This window comes from Bufo bufo, chromosome 4 (assembly GCF_905171765.1).
Source record: "Bufo bufo chromosome 4, aBufBuf1.1, whole genome shotgun sequence".
Classification (NCBI taxonomy): domain Eukaryota; kingdom Metazoa; phylum Chordata; class Amphibia; order Anura; family Bufonidae; genus Bufo; species Bufo bufo.
Window position 1 is genome coordinate 507772293 of NC_053392.1, and position 18380 is coordinate 507790672.

At 46.1% G+C, this 18380-nt stretch overlaps 1 protein-coding gene across 1 annotated transcript in view; it reads right to left on the minus strand.

Annotated features, from left to right (window-relative positions):
- Positions 1-18380, minus strand: part of DSTN (destrin, actin depolymerizing factor) — a 64041-nt gene that overhangs the window by 26800 nt on the left and 18861 nt on the right. Inside the window, exon 2 of the mRNA XM_040429661.1 lies at positions 8667-8938. Coding sequence (XP_040285595.1) covers positions 8667-8938 — 272 coding nt within the window. The remainder of the gene's footprint in view (positions 1-8666; positions 8939-18380) is intronic.

Below are 18380 nucleotides of genomic sequence, written 5' to 3' on the forward strand. Positions count from 1 at the left end.
AGACTGTCAGCTTTAATTTGAGGGTATTTACATCTAAATCAGCTGAATGGTGTAGGAATTACAACAGTTTGCATATGTGCCTCCCACTTGTTAAGGAACCAAAAGTAATGGGACAATTGGCTTCTCAGCTGGTCCATGGCCAGGTGTGTGTTATTCCCTCATTATCCCAATTACAATGAGCAGATAAAAGGTCCAGAGTTCATTTCAAGGGTGCTATTTGCATTTGGAATCTGTTGCTGTCAACTCTTAAGATGAGATCCAAAGAGCTGTCACTATCAGTGAAGCAAGCCATTATTAGGCTGAAAAAACAAAACAAACCCATTAGAGAGATAGCAAAAACATTAGGCGTGGCCAAAACAACTGTTTGGAACATTCTTAAAAAGAAGGAACGCACCGGTGAGCTCAGCAACACCAAAAGACCCGGAAGACCACGGAAAACAACTGTGGTGGATGACCAAAGAATTCTTTCCCTGGTGAAGAAAACACCCTTCACAACAGTTGGCCAGATCAACACTCTCCAGGAGGTAGGTGTATGTGTGTCAAAGTCAACAATCAAGAGAAGACTTCACCAGAGTGAATACAGAGGGTTCACCACAAGATGTAAACCATTGGTGAGCCTCAAAAACAGTAAGGCCAGATTAGAATTTGCCAAACGACATCTAAAAAAGTTCACAGTTCTGGAACAACATCCTATGGACAGATGAGACCAAGATCAACTTGTACCAGAGTGATGGGAAGAGAAGAGTATGGAGAAGGAAAGGAACTGCTCATGATCCTAAGCATACCACCTGATCAGTGAAGCATGGTGGTGGTAGTGTCATGGCGTGGGCATGTATGGCTGCCAATGGAACTAGTTCTCTTGTATTTATTGATGATGTGACTGTTGACAAAAGCAGCAGGATGAATTTTAAAGTGTTTCGGGCAATATTAACTGCTCATATTCAGCCAAATGCTTCAGAACTCATTGGACGGCGCTTCACAGTGCAGATGGACAATGACCCAAAGCATACTGCAAAAGCAACCAAAGAGTTTTTTAAGGGAAAGAAGTGGAATGTTATGCAATGGCCAATTTAATCACCTGACCTGATTCCGATTGAGCATGCATTTCACTTGCTGAATACAAAAGTAAAGGGAAAATGCCCCAAGAACAAGCAGGAACTGAAGACAGTTGCAGTAGAGGCCTGGCAGAGCATCACCAGGGATGAAACCCAGCGTCTGGTGATGTCTATGCGTTCCAGCCTTCAGGCTGTAATTTACTGCAAAGGATTTGCAACCAAGTATTAAAAAGTGAAAGTTTGATTTATGATTATTATTATTATGTCCCATTACTTTTGGTCCCTTAACAAGTGGGAGGCACGTATGCAAACTGTTGTAATTCCTACACCGTTCACCTGATTTGGATATAAATACCCTCAAATTAAAGCTGACAGTCTGCAGTTAAAGCACATCTTATTTATTTCATTTCAAATCTATTCTGGTGGTGTATAGAGCCAAAAATTTTAGAATTGTGTCGATGTCCCAATATTTATGGACCTGACTATATATACGCAGTGCACTGTTGCAGTTATTTCTGGTGAAAGCGTATAGGGGCGTATTACAGTAAAAAAAAGGAAAATATATACGCACAGCACTGTTGCAATTATTTCTGTTTAAAGCGTATAGGGGTGTATTACAGTAAAAAAATGAAAAATATATACGCACTGCACTGTTGCCATTATTTCTGGTGAAAGCGTCTAGGGGCGTATTACTGTAAAAAAAGGAAAATATATACACACTCCACTGTCGCGGTTATTTCTGGTGAAAGCGTCTAGGGGCGTATTTCATTCATTTCTATTTAATTTGTTTAGTTCAGCTATAAGTATGTCAGGCAGAGAAGTGCCAGGCCATGCACAGAGGAGTGGCAGAGGCCTAAATGTTTCTGGCGCAAGCAGAGGTTGCAGCAGAGTAAGAAAACGTGGCAGCAGGAGTCGCAGCGAGAGGCCTGAGCTCCCAGTGTCATCTAGCGGTCATGTCTTGACCAGCAACCTTGTGGTTCTTGATTGGTTAACTCGGTCATCCACGTCATCCCAAGTGACATCAGACACCCCCAGCCAATAGTCGGTGGGTTCGTCAGACACAACCCTTAGTTGGCGTGGCTCGGGAGCAGGCCCTGTGCCCTCACCTGTCCTCAACCTGCCTCTGGCCTTTTCTGTTCCCTCACCGCGAGAAGTACTACATGCTGTGTGCTCAGCTTCACTTTTCAGCAACGACGAGCTACTAGATGACAGTCAGCAGCTACTGGCCACCCAAGATCTGGAGGAGACATCCGCCGCTTCCTCCGCTAGGCGGCGGGCAAGTAGTGATGAGGAGAGTGGCGTGCGAGGTGGTGTTGCGAGTGGTCAGGCTCCTGACCCAGAGACAGTTGAGGAGGACATCAGTGATGTGCAGACACTACTTGATGATGATGAAGCCGATCGCACTTGGGAGCCGGGTGCAGAAGGGGCTTCATCATCATCAGGAGAAGAAGGTGGCATCTTGCCCGTGAGGCAGCGGCTGAGCCAGCAAGGTGGTAGCATGGCTGGGAGTCAGAAGGGTGGCAGCAGTGGGAGGTCAGGAGCCAAACGTGCCAGGGGTAGACCACCTGCTTCACAGCAGTCTACCTGCTTGGGAAGTAGTGGTGCAGGGGTTCATGGAGGCAGTGGCGGTAGCAGTCACTCAGTGCGGACTGTTGGGGGGAAAATACTCGGCGGTGTGGCGTGGTGTTTTTTGTGAAGCCACAGGAAGAGGTCAACATGGCCATATGTAGAATATGTGGGCAGAAGGTGAAGCGTGGCCAGGATGCCAATGTTGGCACCATGGCCCTGCGTCAACATATGAAGTGTCACCATAAAGTGGCCTGGGAGAACCGTGGCTCAGATGTGGTGGTCCAGCCTGCCGCAGCGACCTCTGCACACCCAGTGGCCCGCACCCTGTTTCAGCCAGTCAAGGCTCCACCACCTCAGCCGAAGGGAGCTGTCTGTCATTCCCTTCTTCTGCTGGTCCAGATGCTCCTGCTCCTTCCCCTTGTCAGTCATTCATCAGCAATCGATCACTGAAGCGATTGCCAAGAGACAACGGCACAGAAGCTAAACATGCTCCTGTCCAAATTGCTGGTGCTGCAGTCCCTCCCTTTCCAAGTGGTGGACTCTGGGCCTTTCAGAGAACTGATGGCTTGTGCCGAGCCGAGCTGGAGAGTCCCAAGTCGTCATTTCTTTGTGAAAAAGGCAGTACCAGCCCTGCACAAATATGTAGTACAGAAGGTGGGCCAGTCCTTGAGCCTGTCGGTGTCTGCCAAAGTGCACGCCAGCGCCGACATGTGGAGCTGTAACTACAGTGAGGGACAGTACATATCCTTTATGGCCCACTGGGTGAATGTGGTTCCTGCACAGCCACACCAGCAACTTGGCCAGGTGCTTGGCCTTGGCTTCCGCCTCCACATTGTCACCCGGTTGGTCCTCATCCTCCACCAAGTCCTCAGCCTCCACTGCTGGGACAAGTCACAGTGCCCCTCCAGCATACCACATATGCAGGGCACGGCGGTGTCACGCAGTTCTGCACCTCGTTTCCCTGGGCGAACAGAGTCACACAGGGGAGGAACTGCTCCGTGTGATTCACTAAGAAATTTAATGCTGGCTTTCTCCGTGACAAATGAAAATCGCAACCATGGTGACCGACAAAGGGAAGAACATAGGTTCGGCGCTGCATCAAGGAAGGTTAAGCCATGTACCCTGCATGGCACACGTGTTCAATCTGGTTGTCAAACAGTTCCTGAAATCTTCCACCCATCTGCAAGACATCCTAAAAATGACCAGGAAACTTTGCATGCACTTCAGCCACTGTACACCGCAAAGCACACCCTTCTTGAGCTGCAGCAGCAGAACGGCATCCCCCCAACATAGGCTGATATGCGACGTTTCCACCCTTTGGAATTCTACCCTTCATATGTTGGACCGACTATACAAACAGAGAAAGGCCATCAATGATTTCTTGATGATGCAAACGGATAGGAGTACTCCCCTGTGTAACTTCGATGTCAGCCAGTGGCAGCTCATGCGTGACACCTGCTGTTTGCTCAGGCCCTTTGAGGACACAACGTTATTTGTCAGTCGCCAGGACTAGGGGATGAACAACGTCATTCCACTGCTTCATGTCCTGTAACAAATGCTGGTAAGAATGGCTGGTCAGGGGACAGGAGACATGGAGCCTAGATCTCACGGCCAAAAGAGCCCTGTGGGGGCTGAACTGGAAGAGGAGGAGGAGGGGGAGGAGGACATTGAAGCACAGGCAATGTGTAGAGAAATGGATGGTTTTTCTACTCAGCTGACAGGACAGGAGGAGCAGAAGCAGCCAGAGGAGCTAAAGGGTGATGAGGAAGACGAGACAGAGCACCCGGACACACCGTGGCAGTATGCAGTGGAGATAGAGGCAGGGAATCCCTCCAAGTCACTTGCACCAATGGTCTGATGCATGCTCACTTGCTTGCATAGTGACAGCCGAATTGTCACTATTCAGAAGAGGGATGACTTCTGACTCTCAACCTTGTTGAACCCTCGCTACCGTTCCAGAATGGGGGCATTTTCTACACCCACCTAGAGGGAGGACAAACTGAACTACTACAGAGACATCCTATGTAGTTAGTTGGCCGCTGCCTATCTGCACCATCGTCCATCTGCTCGCAGATCTGACCGGGGTGCCCTCTGCGCTCACGTTCCACTGCCATGGCTGCTGGGGACCGGTGGGGTGGCAGGAGCAGTACCAGCTCCATCAGCAGCAGCCTGAGTCTACAGTCGCTGATGAGTAGCTTTCTTCACCCGCATAGTGAAGAAACTACTCATCAGAAGCAGCAGCAGGTAGACCTGGAGAAGGACCTGAACCAGCAGGTGGTGGCATACTTGGACAGCACCCTGCCAACCCACATTGAAGATCCACTGGACTACTGGGTAGCCAAACTGGATTTGTGGCCGTAACTAGCAGAGTTTGCCCTGGAAAAGCTGTCCTGCCCGGCCAGTAGTGTTGCATCAGAGTGGGTGTTTAGTGCGGCGGGGGCCAAAGTTACCCCAAGGAGAAGGCGCCTGTCCACCCAAAATGTGGAGAGACTGACCTTTGTCAAGATGAATCAGGCGTGGATTAGCCAGGATTTCCAACCACCAATTCCTGATTCATTAGACTAGATCATCTATGGTCCTTCTTTCCAATGCTCAGGTTATTCCACCTTGTAGCCAAACAATCGGTTACCAGAGGCTGGTGCACTCACGTACACCTGCACCCTAGAGGGAAGTTATAGTACAAATAGTGAAGTTCCACCAGGTAATATCGCAATCAGCAGGTTTTATTCTACTTACAAAGGATCATAAAATTTCAGTCATAAAAACAAATTGCTTTCATCAAGAGTCCACCTAACCAGGGTTTCGCCAGTCCAGCTTCGTCAGGGGCGATAGTATCCTCCCTCACAGGTGCAGTATATATTGAGCCAAGATCCCTCTCAAGGACCGCCCATTGGAAGGAATCTTAGCTCAATAAATACTGCACCTGTGAGGGAGGATACTATCGCCCCTGACGAAGCTGGACTGGCGAAACCCGTGTTGGGTGGACTCTTGATGAAAGCAATTTGTTTTTATGACTGAAATTTTATGATCCTTTGTAAGTAGAATAAAACCTGCTGATTGCGATATTAACTGGTGGAACTTCACTATTTGTACTATAACTTCCCTCTAGGGTGCAGGTGTACGTGAGTGCACCAGCCTCTGGTAACCGATTGTTTGGCTACAAGGTGGAATAACCTGAGCATTGGAAAGAAGGGTCTGAGATTGGAACTCTACACTCAGTAGGCAGCACGATCAACATTTTCTGGAAATTTTGACTGTGAAGCGATTTGTACCCACGTCGCTTGGTGGATCTGCAGCGCCGATAAGTAACCACAAAGATTAGAGACTGTTTTCTTTTTATTAGATCATCTATGGTGCCACACCAACATTTTGATTAAAGAGACCGGTTTCTTCTGACTACCTGCCTCAGCTACTACTCTGTTGCTGCCTCCCGCCTGATGCCACACATCTGATGCAAAGTGCTCCTTCTTTCAGCCACCTTCATTAGCAGGTACTGTTATTGCCACCCATCGCCCCACTCTGTTACCGGTTCACTTTGTGGTCTCCTAATGCTGCTGCTGCTGCTACTGCCATCTCCACACTATCTGGTCTCCTGATGCTGCTGCCATATCTACACTATGTCACCTTGCCACTCTGTGGTCTGATGCTGCTGCTGCCATATCCACATTATGTGATCTTGCCACTCGGTGGTATCCTCCTGCTGCTACTGCTGCTGCCATATCCACATTATGTCACCTTGCCACTCTGTGGTCTGATGCTGCTGCTGCCATAGCCACATTATATCACTTTGCCACTCTGTGGTATCCTCCTGTTGCTGCCATATGCACATTATGTCAACTTGCAACTCTGTGGTATCCTTCTGCTGCTGCTGCCAGATCCATATTATGTCACCTTGCCACTCTGTGGTATCCTCCTGCTGGTACTGCTGCTGCCATATCCACATTATGTCACCTTGCCTCTCGGTGGTATCCTCCTGCTGCTACTGCTGCTGCCATATCCACATTATGTCACCTTGCCACTCTGTGGTCTGATGATGCTGCTGCCATATCCACATTATGTGACCTTGCCACTCTGTGGTATCCTCCTGCTGCTACTGCTGCTGCCATATCCACATTATGTCACCTTGCCACTCTGTGGTCTGATGATGATGCTGCTGCTGCCATATCCACATTATGTCACCTTGCCACTCTGTGGTCTCCTGATGCTGCTTCCACCTCACCACTATGTCATAGGTCCACTCTGTGGACTTCTCATGTTGTTCCCACCCTCCCCACTTCATGACTGGTCCACTATTTTGCCTTTTGGCCTGGCTGACATCATCATTTATTTTACATTTCTTTTGATCTGTCAGAAGAAAGGAAAAATTAGACGCACAACGGATCCTGTCTGTGTAGCAGCTATAAGGCCTGTATGGTCCCATCAGAATTGGCTTATGATTTGGTAGCCAAAACACAGAAGACATGCAAATATTCCATTCACGTGTCATCTCTGTTTTATATCCACTCCTGGCATTAAAAATACTGATGGATTATTGAGCAAATGCTGACCGAGTGAAGGCGTATACTCCACGGACATGATTTGTTTTTGTGGGTTTTTGTTCCGACGGATCAGAGAAAAGGCAAATTAATCAGTGATGTCAACACAAACTTACTGCTGACACCCTCTCCACTCTGTCCGGGGGCTCTACGTGTATAATCGTTTAATAGAACAGGTTCTGTAGACATCTATGTGGAATCAGCTGACGAGGGTGTAAAGGGACATGACGCTAACATCGACCTGAAAGGCTGAGTTTATACTTGAGTTATTTGGTCAGTTTTGACCCCGTGATTCTAAGAGCGACACCTGTTATCTTCATGTCATACGGACTCACAATATTATTTCACTACCAAAGCAAACTCCCTATGTGTGTTACTGCAAGGCACAGTGTTCTACACCACTAGGAAGGCTCTCTGCAGCCAGGAAATAGCCGTTTTTTTACGTAATTCACCGCAAATTTATTTGGATCGAAGCAACATATTTACAAAAAATTTGACGATCCGGCAAATCAAATTTTTAAATTCGCTCATCTATAAGTTATGATGATAAAATTATTGCTTGTGGGCGCTATAGTAGGACATATGATCATATCAGGGGTAGACTGGCCAGAAACCATACAGGGAATTTCCAGGTGGGCCGATGCCCAGGATCTGATGCTCCTACAGCTGGGAGCACCAAGTACCTATGTACCTGGCTGGCGGCGACAGGTGCCCTCCTAAAGTCTGGATTCAACTGTATTGCCATCCTGAGGCAACTGTTGTGAGAAGACAGAACATGGTGCTGGCCACCACAGTTGGGCATATTCTAATGAGGCATTTTGTGCTGCTGGAGCATTATTTTGTGGTGCACTGTGGTATTTGGTTCTGCTTGGGTCGTATATTAGCCTATACTGGGATATTTGGTGCTTCAAAATGGTATTGCCTACTTGTAGTGGCCCCACCTACTTTTGTTGGCTCTGTCTTCTGTCAATTTGGACCTGCGTACAACACAGGGCCACTTTAAGTTTCCAATCTGCCCCTGGATCATGAAGAAAAATTTTACAAACGGTTATATAGTGTTCTCCACAAACATGACCAGATAGAAAGCCCAGATAGACCAGATAGATCAGTAATGGCTAACCTCCAGCACTCCAGCTGTGGTAAAACTACCACTCCCAAGATGCCACCTTGCTTGGCTGTTCTCAGAACTCCGTAGCATGCTCGGAGTCGTAGTTTCACCACAGCTGGAGTGCCGGAGGTTAGCCATCACTGCCCTAGATAAACCAGTGCCCCAGGTGATTTCAGTGTCTAGTAATGCCCTGTGCCCATGTGTGTTAGAGTGGATTAGGGTGCCCCACAGAGAAAGTCCATTTGTATCTGCTGCCATATAACTACACCGCTAGTTAATTTCTAGAATCATACAGAAGGTTCCTACAAAGAAAACTATTTTTGAGCATTCTTTATGAAGGGACAGTTGGGGGTGGCTTTCCTGAAACAAACGTCTACTTTCCTTAAACCCTTAACTTACCACATAACAAAAATCAGGTCTTGTTTTTTTGATTCTCCAGTAATATAGTGAATATCCAGCAGGGCATAGCAACATTTGTTTTCAGGGAATAATGCTTTCAAACGTGGAAAAAAATTAGCAGAGTCATCTGATGAAATTTCTTTCCCCTCTTGCACAATGATGTATTTTTCATCACTACTGAAGCCAAATAAAACAGCTTTCTTCCCAGATTTCTTGAGCTTCATTTCTTGGAATAACAAGATGACTGAGTTATCAACTTGGACACCCGATGCCTTTGGGAAGAGCAAAGAGCACAATTACTTAGGACCTGCATCTCTGTACAAAGAATGTATTCATCCTCATGAGTCTATGGATCAAAGGATACATCAAAGTAAATTGCCTCTTATGAACATTTACACAGGAAGCCAGCTAATATGGTGTGTTTTGGGACTAAGGAAAGTGAATAGTACATAGAGAAAACATATAAGAATAGGAAAACATTCATGAAAACATTAAGAAATTAAAAACTTGAAAAAGCTAAACACAAAGCTCTAGACCTGGTTTCTTACACAGTACTTTTGAAGTTGTTGCCAATTATTAGACATAGTGGCCAGTGCAAAAAGTTAAAAAAAAATTGTTTTAGTTTAAATCTAAAAAATGACATGGAACATAACATCAATAATTATTTAAAAATATGTTAAACATGAAAAAGGGATTTAAACAGCAGGTCATTTTCTGATGACACATTCACTTTAAATATGGATGACTTATTCTCAGGAAAGCCAATCAACATCAAATCGGTGGGGGTGTGACTCCCAGCAACCCCAACAATCAGCTGTTGGAAGCGGCTGCAGCATTTGAGCGAGCACTGCAGCCTCTTCCTCGGCCTGTGACATTATGTCCATTGGGCACATGGCCTCAAATAATGGTACTAGCCACAATACCAAGCACAGCCACTATACAGTGTATGGTGCTGTGCTTGGTATTCTATGAAGGGGCTATGGCACTTGTCTAAATGCTCAGGCCCCTTTCAAAGAGCTGATCGGTAGGGGTGCCGGGAGTTGAAGCCCTAGAGATCTAATATTGATAACCTACAATGAGCATAGGTAATCTACTTCCAAAAAAAAAATGTAAATTTAACTTTTAATATGTGAGGCTGTCGACAAGAAGCTGATTTTGCCTGGGATATTCTTCAGAAGAGGGTGGAGCAGTACTTTGTGGTCCATCAAATTTAATTTAATAATACATGGGCACCCCGAGTTCACCAGAACACGAGTGTAGGAAAGTACAATGGGTCGTCATTGATGGTAGGTATGTGTCACAGAGTTTTGTAGCCTCGGTGAAGTAAGAGCCAGTATTTTCACGTGTCAGCAGCAGTAAATGCTGATTGACACTTTGCTATTTAGTATGGCTGTAAATAGCTGATCCGGGACGGCTCTTACTGGGAGTAGTCAAAGTGCTTGGTGGGTGACTACTCCCCACGTGCCAGGTCGGGTCTTGGCAGGCTTATGAAAAACAGCCAGCACTGTCAAGTGGTGTGGATTACCTCACTCTGACAGTGGAGCTCTGGAGATCTCTGTGCTGAGGTCTGAAGACCGTGTGTCAGGCGAGCAGGCCGCCTTAAAGCCTGCAAGTGGACTTTCTGATGCTGAGCATTCAGCCGGGTGTGAACTGACACCCAGGATACCAGGTGAACTTTACTTAGTTTTTCTGTGTGTGAACAAGCACCAAGCCTGAAAAGTGACGGTTGTGTTATGTTATAAGTGTGAATAAACACTGAAGAGTGATTTGCAACCTGGTCCTTTGCCTCTATACTGTGCAGTGTACTCAAGTTGTGTGTAGTAGGTGTTTCTGGGTGATGTAGTGCAATATACACTAACCTGGTACAGCTGACTCTCTGCAAGGGCAGGTATAGATAGGAAAATGTTCGTGACGCCAGTGCCAAGTAAACGGTGGCACGCCGTTTGCGGATGCAGGAATAAATTGAGGAAACGTAGTCTTAAACAGAACTCAAACTTTAGTAGGTTTTCCAAGCAGAGACAATAAAGGAAATGCAGTTCCTCAGCATACAGTCGATTTTGCAATTCGGTCGATGCAGGCAATTCAGTACAGCAGGGTAATTACAGAGTGTTGAACACAGGACTTGCAGCAAAGGAGCTTGCACTCTAACTCTGTCTGGTCCTGGAATGTAGCAATTCTTCACCAAGGCCCATTAACCTAAGTCTGGCTTTACATCCTTGATTATGGCTTAAATAAGTACCTCCTCTGTCTTTCTTAGTACCTCTGACTCTTCTGATCTTTACCTCTGTCTCTCTCAGCTTCTGAACGGTTCCTCAGGCTCTTAGTCTAAGATATTCCTGCTTCTGCATATGGGAATTCAGGAGGGAATCTTCTCCTGAACAACAGGCTTCAGGCCTGGACTTGTCTCAGACATTGTCTAATCTCCAACTGTAGATTACAGACACTAGACTCCGTCTGCCTTGCACTTCCCTGACTGGGCTTTATATAAACTAGGGCTCCCTAGCTCCCTCTATGGACTAGAAGTAGGAATGACACCCCTAGCAGGCCTGTACGTGCAAGTTTCAGTGACAGGGAAATACACACATTACATTACATTTTATAAAACTGGCATACAACAACTTCCCCATAATTAGGAGGGACGACAGCACACCAAGTGACACTTTGGTAGTGACGGGTATTACAACTCCCGTACACTACATACCCCACTGCTTTAAGCTGAGTACGACCTCGTACTCCATCATGGGTCGCCCAACTGGAATCTCTACCTGAAATAGAAAAAGAGACATGCAGGCATACATACATGTAATTAATCTGCATTTACATTTACATCAGGTCCAATTGGCAAAGGTGAAGGGTAGTGACAAGGGGCGTCGTTCTCTTCTCTCAGGATAGTGAATGGAACGGGGGCGCTGACCTGGCACAGCGTAACATTAGAACCAGGATAGTCCATGACAATGAATAAGTCCATAATAGAACAGAAAAATGGATAAAACAGTATAGAAGTTCTTGGAGGCTCAAAGAACAAACATGAGTCCGTACCCAGGTTATTTCTTATTAAATCACAGAGGCTCTCATGCAGTGGAGTCCATCTCTGGGCACATTACTTTTAAAAGAGTAAGAATCTCAGAGGCTCAGGTACTTTTGAGTCTGTCTCCGGGCACGGTTCCTTAGTATCAAATTGCACTATAAAAGGACAGCAAGAAAAGTGCTGTAAAACCCCTGATCAACCTGAAAAGGGGGTGAAGGGTAAAAGGTGCAACTAAAGGAACAGGCACAACTTGGTGTGGGGTACAAAAGCAGGCATGAGGTCCTGGAAACAAACGTGGCCTTGCTGACTTTGTGATTTCAGTGGTCAACACCTACCACTGAGCCGTGGACAAACTGGCAGCCGCAACAAAGGACCAGAAACGTAGGACTCCTATCCTGGAAGGGTTAACATGAAACTTCAGAAGAAATAAATCAAAGGCCTAGCAGGCTGATCACAGTGGCATATTGTAATCACTTGACTCCGCTGGCAAGTACCGTCTGTAGTAGTCCTCTACAGGAGGATGGGCCCACATAACAGTGTCAGGGGGCAGCTGTAGAGTAAAGGGGCCCCTAATAGGTATTGGCCCCATAGGCCTAGGGGTGAACCCTCTGATGGACCGTGCCGGCCCTGGCATGATCACTGCAGGGTGTGACGTGCTTGGCACCGCCGCAGCAAGCGGTCCGGTGCTCTGGGTGCAGCAGTTTACGGCAATCGCGGGTCCGGTCTGGGGCACTGACGGAGCGGTGGCTACAGAAGGCGGTCGGCGGGTGGTGACAGGCACCCTTACCTCATCCTTCCTCGGCGGTGTCTGGATCCTGGCGGTGTATGTCTTGCGCAACTCCCGCAACTTCTCCTCCAGCCGGACGATCTGCTCACCGATGCTGTCTGTGTCGGAGTCGCTGTCCTCTGCTGGCGCCGCCGGCGCAGGTACAGTCACCGATGACGCGGACTCGGCCTCTGTAGGTTCTGGCGATGCGTCTGGTCTCCGTCCCATCCGGATGTTCTGGAAGGTAGCACTAAGTCCTTTCAACTGCTCCAGCTCAGATATTGTCTTCTCCCGACGAGGCAGCTCGGGGGAAGGGTAAGGGCTCACCCATTTTTCCAACACGGTTGGCTGCCAGAAGACGTTTGGCCCAATGAAGGAGCTCCGCTCCTGAAAGGCGTGATGGGCCGGCTCTGGAGAGCGTTCCGGTTCTCGCTCGCAGCCAGAGTAGTCTTCTCTTTCTTCTGCCTCCCAGTCCTCAGGGTTTCGCTTGGGACGGGTCACAGCAGTCGCATAAGGGCCTCGCAGGCTCTCGGCAGGGGTGTACTCCACTTCCTCTCCCTCGCGGAGGCTGTGCTGGTACGAAGGGAGGTAGTCTCTTTTGACAGACCTTCGATTCACATAGAGGTCTCTGCCAGTTAGATAGTCCTGAATAAACCCGTAGCCACGGATTTTGTCGAAGGACACCACCAACCCCTTTCTCCTTTCCAGGCGGGGTTGGGTGTTAGCATGCTTCTCATGGATTGTCTTGGTTAGTTCCTCATAGATGATTTTGGTCTTGGTATTCCGCTTGATAGCGGCCTCTCGGATCTCCGCCATCAGGGAGGACCATTTGAAAGATGGTTGGAAAAAGTCCCTCCACGAGCCATAGCAGGGCTCGGGTTCTTTCTCCCTTGGGCGGCAGGCGGGTTGCTCCGGTCCCGGAGCGTAGGCCGGTGGAGCCTCCTCTGGCTCTACACCAACATTAGACATCTGTGTAATTTCAGGTGCGGACATTGCAGCAACGCTCTGTTCACAATCCAACATGCTCGATCCTTCTGAGGAGAGCGATAGGGTCGCGTCAATTAGAGTAGCCAGCTCCTCCCATTGCATTGGGGAGCCGCCCCCCAGGTATTCCAGTATATGGAAGGCGGTGTCCATGCTGGCAGACATGCAAATGTCCAGATAAGCCGTGGCGCCTGCCCTTGACCTTCTTCCCGCTTTTTCCTCAGAAAGGCGCCAATTTTTCCCGCCTTTTCGGGATGAAGGTGACGCAGCAGTAAATTCAGCAAGCTCAGCGGCCATCTTAGGTACAAACGCTGTCTATTCACTGACAGCAAGCAGGAATGTTTAAAGTCCACAAAACCACACTCCAATGCGGCGATTTTCTTCCTCTGGGTAGCGCAACACTGCACAGCGCTTTTTAGAGGTTTTTGGTACACTTTGGGTATGATTTTCAGTCCACAAAGTCCACTTGAATAAAACAGGGAAATTGTCACTTTGGTCACAGGGCAACTGTATAAGGCACAAAGTTCACGCTTCTTGCACTAGAAAGCGTGCGTATCCTGTTCGTGACGCCAAAAGAGAAGGTGCAGCGTACTCAAGTTGTGTGTAGTAGGTGTTTCTGGGTGATGTAGTGCAATATACACTAACCTGGTACAGCTGACTCTCTGCAAGGGCAGGTATAGATAGGAAAATGTTCGTGACGCCAGTGCCAAGTAAACGGTGGCACGCCGTTTGCGGATGCAGGAATAAATTGAGGAAACGTAGTCTTAAACAGAACTCAAACTTTAGTAGGTTTTCCAAGCAGAGACAATAAAGGAAATGCAGTTCCTCAGCATACAGTCGATTTTGCAATTCGGTCGATGCAGGCAATTCAGTACAGCAGGGTAATTACAGAGTGTTGAACACAGGACTTGCAGCAAAGGAGCTTGCACTCTAACTCTGTCTGGTCCTGGAATGTAGCAATTCTTCACCAAGGCCCATTAACCTAAGTCTGGCTTTACATCCTTGATTATGGCTTAAATAAGTACCTCCTCTGTCTTTCTTAGTACCTCTGACTCTTCTGATCTTTACCTCTGTCTCTCTCAGCTTCTGAACGGTTCCTCAGGCTCTTAGTCTAAGATATTCCTGCTTCTGCATATGGGAATTCAGGAGGGAATCTTCTCCTGAACAACAGGCTTCAGGCCTGGACTTGTCTCAGACATTGTCTAATCTCCAACTGTAGATTACAGACACTAGACTCCGTCTGCCTTGCACTTCCCTGACTGGGCTTTATATAAACTAGGGCTCCCTAGCTCCCTCTATGGACTAGAAGTAGGAATGACACCCCTAGCAGGCCTGTACGTGCAAGTTTCAGTGACAGGGAAATACACACATTACATTACATTTTATAAAACTGGCATACAACAACTTCCCCATAATTAGGAGGGACGACAGCACACCAAGTGACACTTTGGTAGTGACGGGTATTACAACTCCCGTACACTACAACTGCGTCTGCTAACTTGCCTACCAGAGCGAATCCCTACAGCGAGGTTGAGATTTCCACTCATAGAGATACTTCATGATACTCATATACCCTAATAGCTCAACCCTTTTGAGTCTATATAAAAATGAAATGTATGTAATCATTTTTATATATAATTAACATGAGGATGAAAGGAAACAAATAGAAAATATTAGCTTTTTTTCAATACTTAAAGGGGTATTTCCATTTTGGACATTGGGGGCATATCCCTAGGATGTCTGATATGAGGGGTCCCATTTTACAGGATCCGCACCTATGCTTAGAAAATGCCCCACGGCACACCCCGCATGTGTGGCCATCCTCCATTAATTTCTATGGGACTGCTGAAAAACAACTGAGCGCTTGCTCGGTGCACTTCCCATTCATTTCAATGGGACTTGTGAAAATATTGGTAAGATTTGCAACCAATTTCTGATAGATATATCAAGGGGAGAAAAACAAACTCTAATTAAACACGCTTCTCAGCGCAATATTAAAGTCTACAGCCCCCTATACTGCATGCTGTACAAGAGCTGATCAAAAGGCATAAGCCACTCACCACGCCAAGGTTGCCTCTTTGAGTGGGCTTATGCCTTTTGATCAAAATGTACACTAATGCCTGTTGTACAGCATGCAGTAAAGGGGGCTGTACACTTTAATATGGCGCTGAGAAGCGTCTTTAATTAGATCTGGGCATGGCATTGTGGATGTGCGATCCAGTTCTGTTTTTCTCCCCTTGATACAATTTCTGATAGATGCAGGTCCCATCTTTGGGACCCGCACCTATTAGAACAGAGTCTCAGCTATTTTCTGCAGTCCCATAGAAATGAATGGAGGATGGCCACGCAATCAGAGGTTGGGGCATATCTTACTAATATGCCCCCAATGTCCAAGATGGGAATACCCCTTTAAAATATTTAAAGTGGCACTACCAGAAAAAAATTGCCCCCTCCCATTTGTACATGTACTGGTTTACATAACAGTGTAGTTTGTTTAACTCGCTCGCTACCAGTGAATAAAGCCTTTAGATGTTGTGAGATCATGGCATCTAAAGGGTGAAAAACCCAGAAGCTTGTGCTTCTTACTGGCATCCTCTGCGGCCAATGAGGATGCCGGTAATTGGTTTCTATACACTGGGTCTCTCTAAAGAGACCCAGAGTATTAAAGCTGCAACTCTTATTTTGGCCAGCAGGTGGCAGGCCAACATAAGAAATGAGCAATTATGTACAAATCATGGGTCTAAAAGAACTATGAGAGTTCAGAGTTTATTTTAAAAAAAAAAGGGCTCAAATACGAGCTTCAACATAATAAAAAAAACATGTTAAAAAAAATAAAAAAATAAAAAAATATTAAAGTTTAAATCTTCTCCTTTCCGTAGAATAAAAAATAAATACATAAGTAACAAAAAATATAAACATCATGGGCATAACGGCGTCCGAAGACGCCCGTACTATTAAAATATAAAAATATTTTTCCAATATGGCTAATGGCATAACGGAAATAGGGTCAAAATGGCCAATTTGACATTTTTTCATTCTCTTACCCCAAAAAATTTAATAAAATGTGATTAAAAAGTCACACACACTCCAAAATGTTATCGATAAAAACTACAGATTGTCCCTCAAAAAATTTGCCCCCACACAGCTCAGTAGATATAACTATAAAAAAAAGTTATGGAGGTCAGAATATGGTGATGTAAAAAAAAAATATATTTTTAAACTTTAAATATATTTTTACACTATTTAGACATTAAAAAAAAACTATACATATGTGGTATCATTGTAATTATACTGACCCAGAGAATAAAGGGCACAGGTCTGAAAACGGTGGAGGAATTGCGTTTTTTTCCAATTCCACCCCATTTTGATTTTTTTTTCTCGCTTCCCACTACATTGTATGCCATATTAAATGGTGGAATTAGAAAGTACAACTCGTCCCGCAAAAAATAAGCCCATACAGCTATGTGAATGGAAAAATAAAAAAGTTATGGCTCAAGGAAGATAGGGAAGAAAAATGAAAAAAACTCCAGTATCCTAAGGGGTAACAAACTTAAATATCCATTTATGGATGTATTTTCAGTCTATTACTTGGTAGTTAGACCTTGATACCCATGATGAGACTTGCTGAATCCCACATCATCTGCTGTGTGGACAGGAAGTCAATTTCACTATTCATTCGTATGTGAGCCTTGATTACATGATCTAACTTCCAAAAATAACTGAAAATACTTCAATAAATTAATATATGTTTATTTATTTTACCAGGTCAATGACAAATGGGAGGAAGACAGAGATGCATTTTGGGAATACCTCTTTAACCCCTAATGAGCAGGAAATTTCATAATATTTTTTCATTTTCATTTTTTACTACCAGCCTTCCCAAAGCCATGACTTTTTTATTTTTCCATTCACATAGCTATATAGGGCTTGTTTGCGGGACAGGTTTTACTCTCTAATGGCACTATTTACTGTTGCATACAATGTAGTGGGAAGCGGGAATAATTTCCAAATGGGATGGAATTATATGAATGGCACAACAATGGGCCTCAGGATCTTGTCACAGTATCTCTGTGCATTCAAAATGCCATCAACCGGATTCTCCAGATCCGGTTGTTAAAATTACAGCTGGATCGGAGAACCGTGTTACAGGCTGAATCCCGATCTGGTGCAGAGGGAGATGAGTGCTTGCATTGTGGAAGCACTCATCTCCCTACATTCATCTGTATCACCATCCTCAGGACGGCGATGCAGATGAACACTGCAGCAGGGCAAGGGAGAGGCGTCTGTTTTTTTTTCTTTTCTGTAGCGCGCTGGTGGCATTGTTGGCACATGGGGGACACTATGAGGGTATCTACTGGGGGCATGGCTGGCACATGGGGGACACTATGGGGGTATCTATTGGGGACATTGCTGGCATAAGGGGGACACTATGTGGGCATCTACTGGGGCATTGCTGGCACATGGGGACACTATGGGGGCATCTACTGGCGAAATTGCTGGCATATGGGGACACTATGGGGGGCATCTACTGGGGGCATTGCTGGCACATGGAGACAGTATGGGGGCATTACTGGTACATCATGGGGACACTATGGTGTTGGAGGGGGCGAGGAACACTATGGGGACATATTATATAGGCACATTATGGGGGCACAAAGAAGGGGCATTTATACTGGCACATTCTGGGGGACACTATGGGGGAATCTTATACTGGCACATTATGAGGGCACCATGGGGAAGAGAAGAGGAGCACTATGTGGGCATTTACGAGGGGCATTATATAGGGGTATTTTATACTTGCACACATTATGGGGGCACTATAAAGACATTAGCTCAACTGGAGGCACTAAGGGAATTTTTTTTGTACTGGCACACAGAATTGGAGCATTTTTGAACTAGTGCACATTGTTATTATTATTGAAGGTGGCAGGTGAGT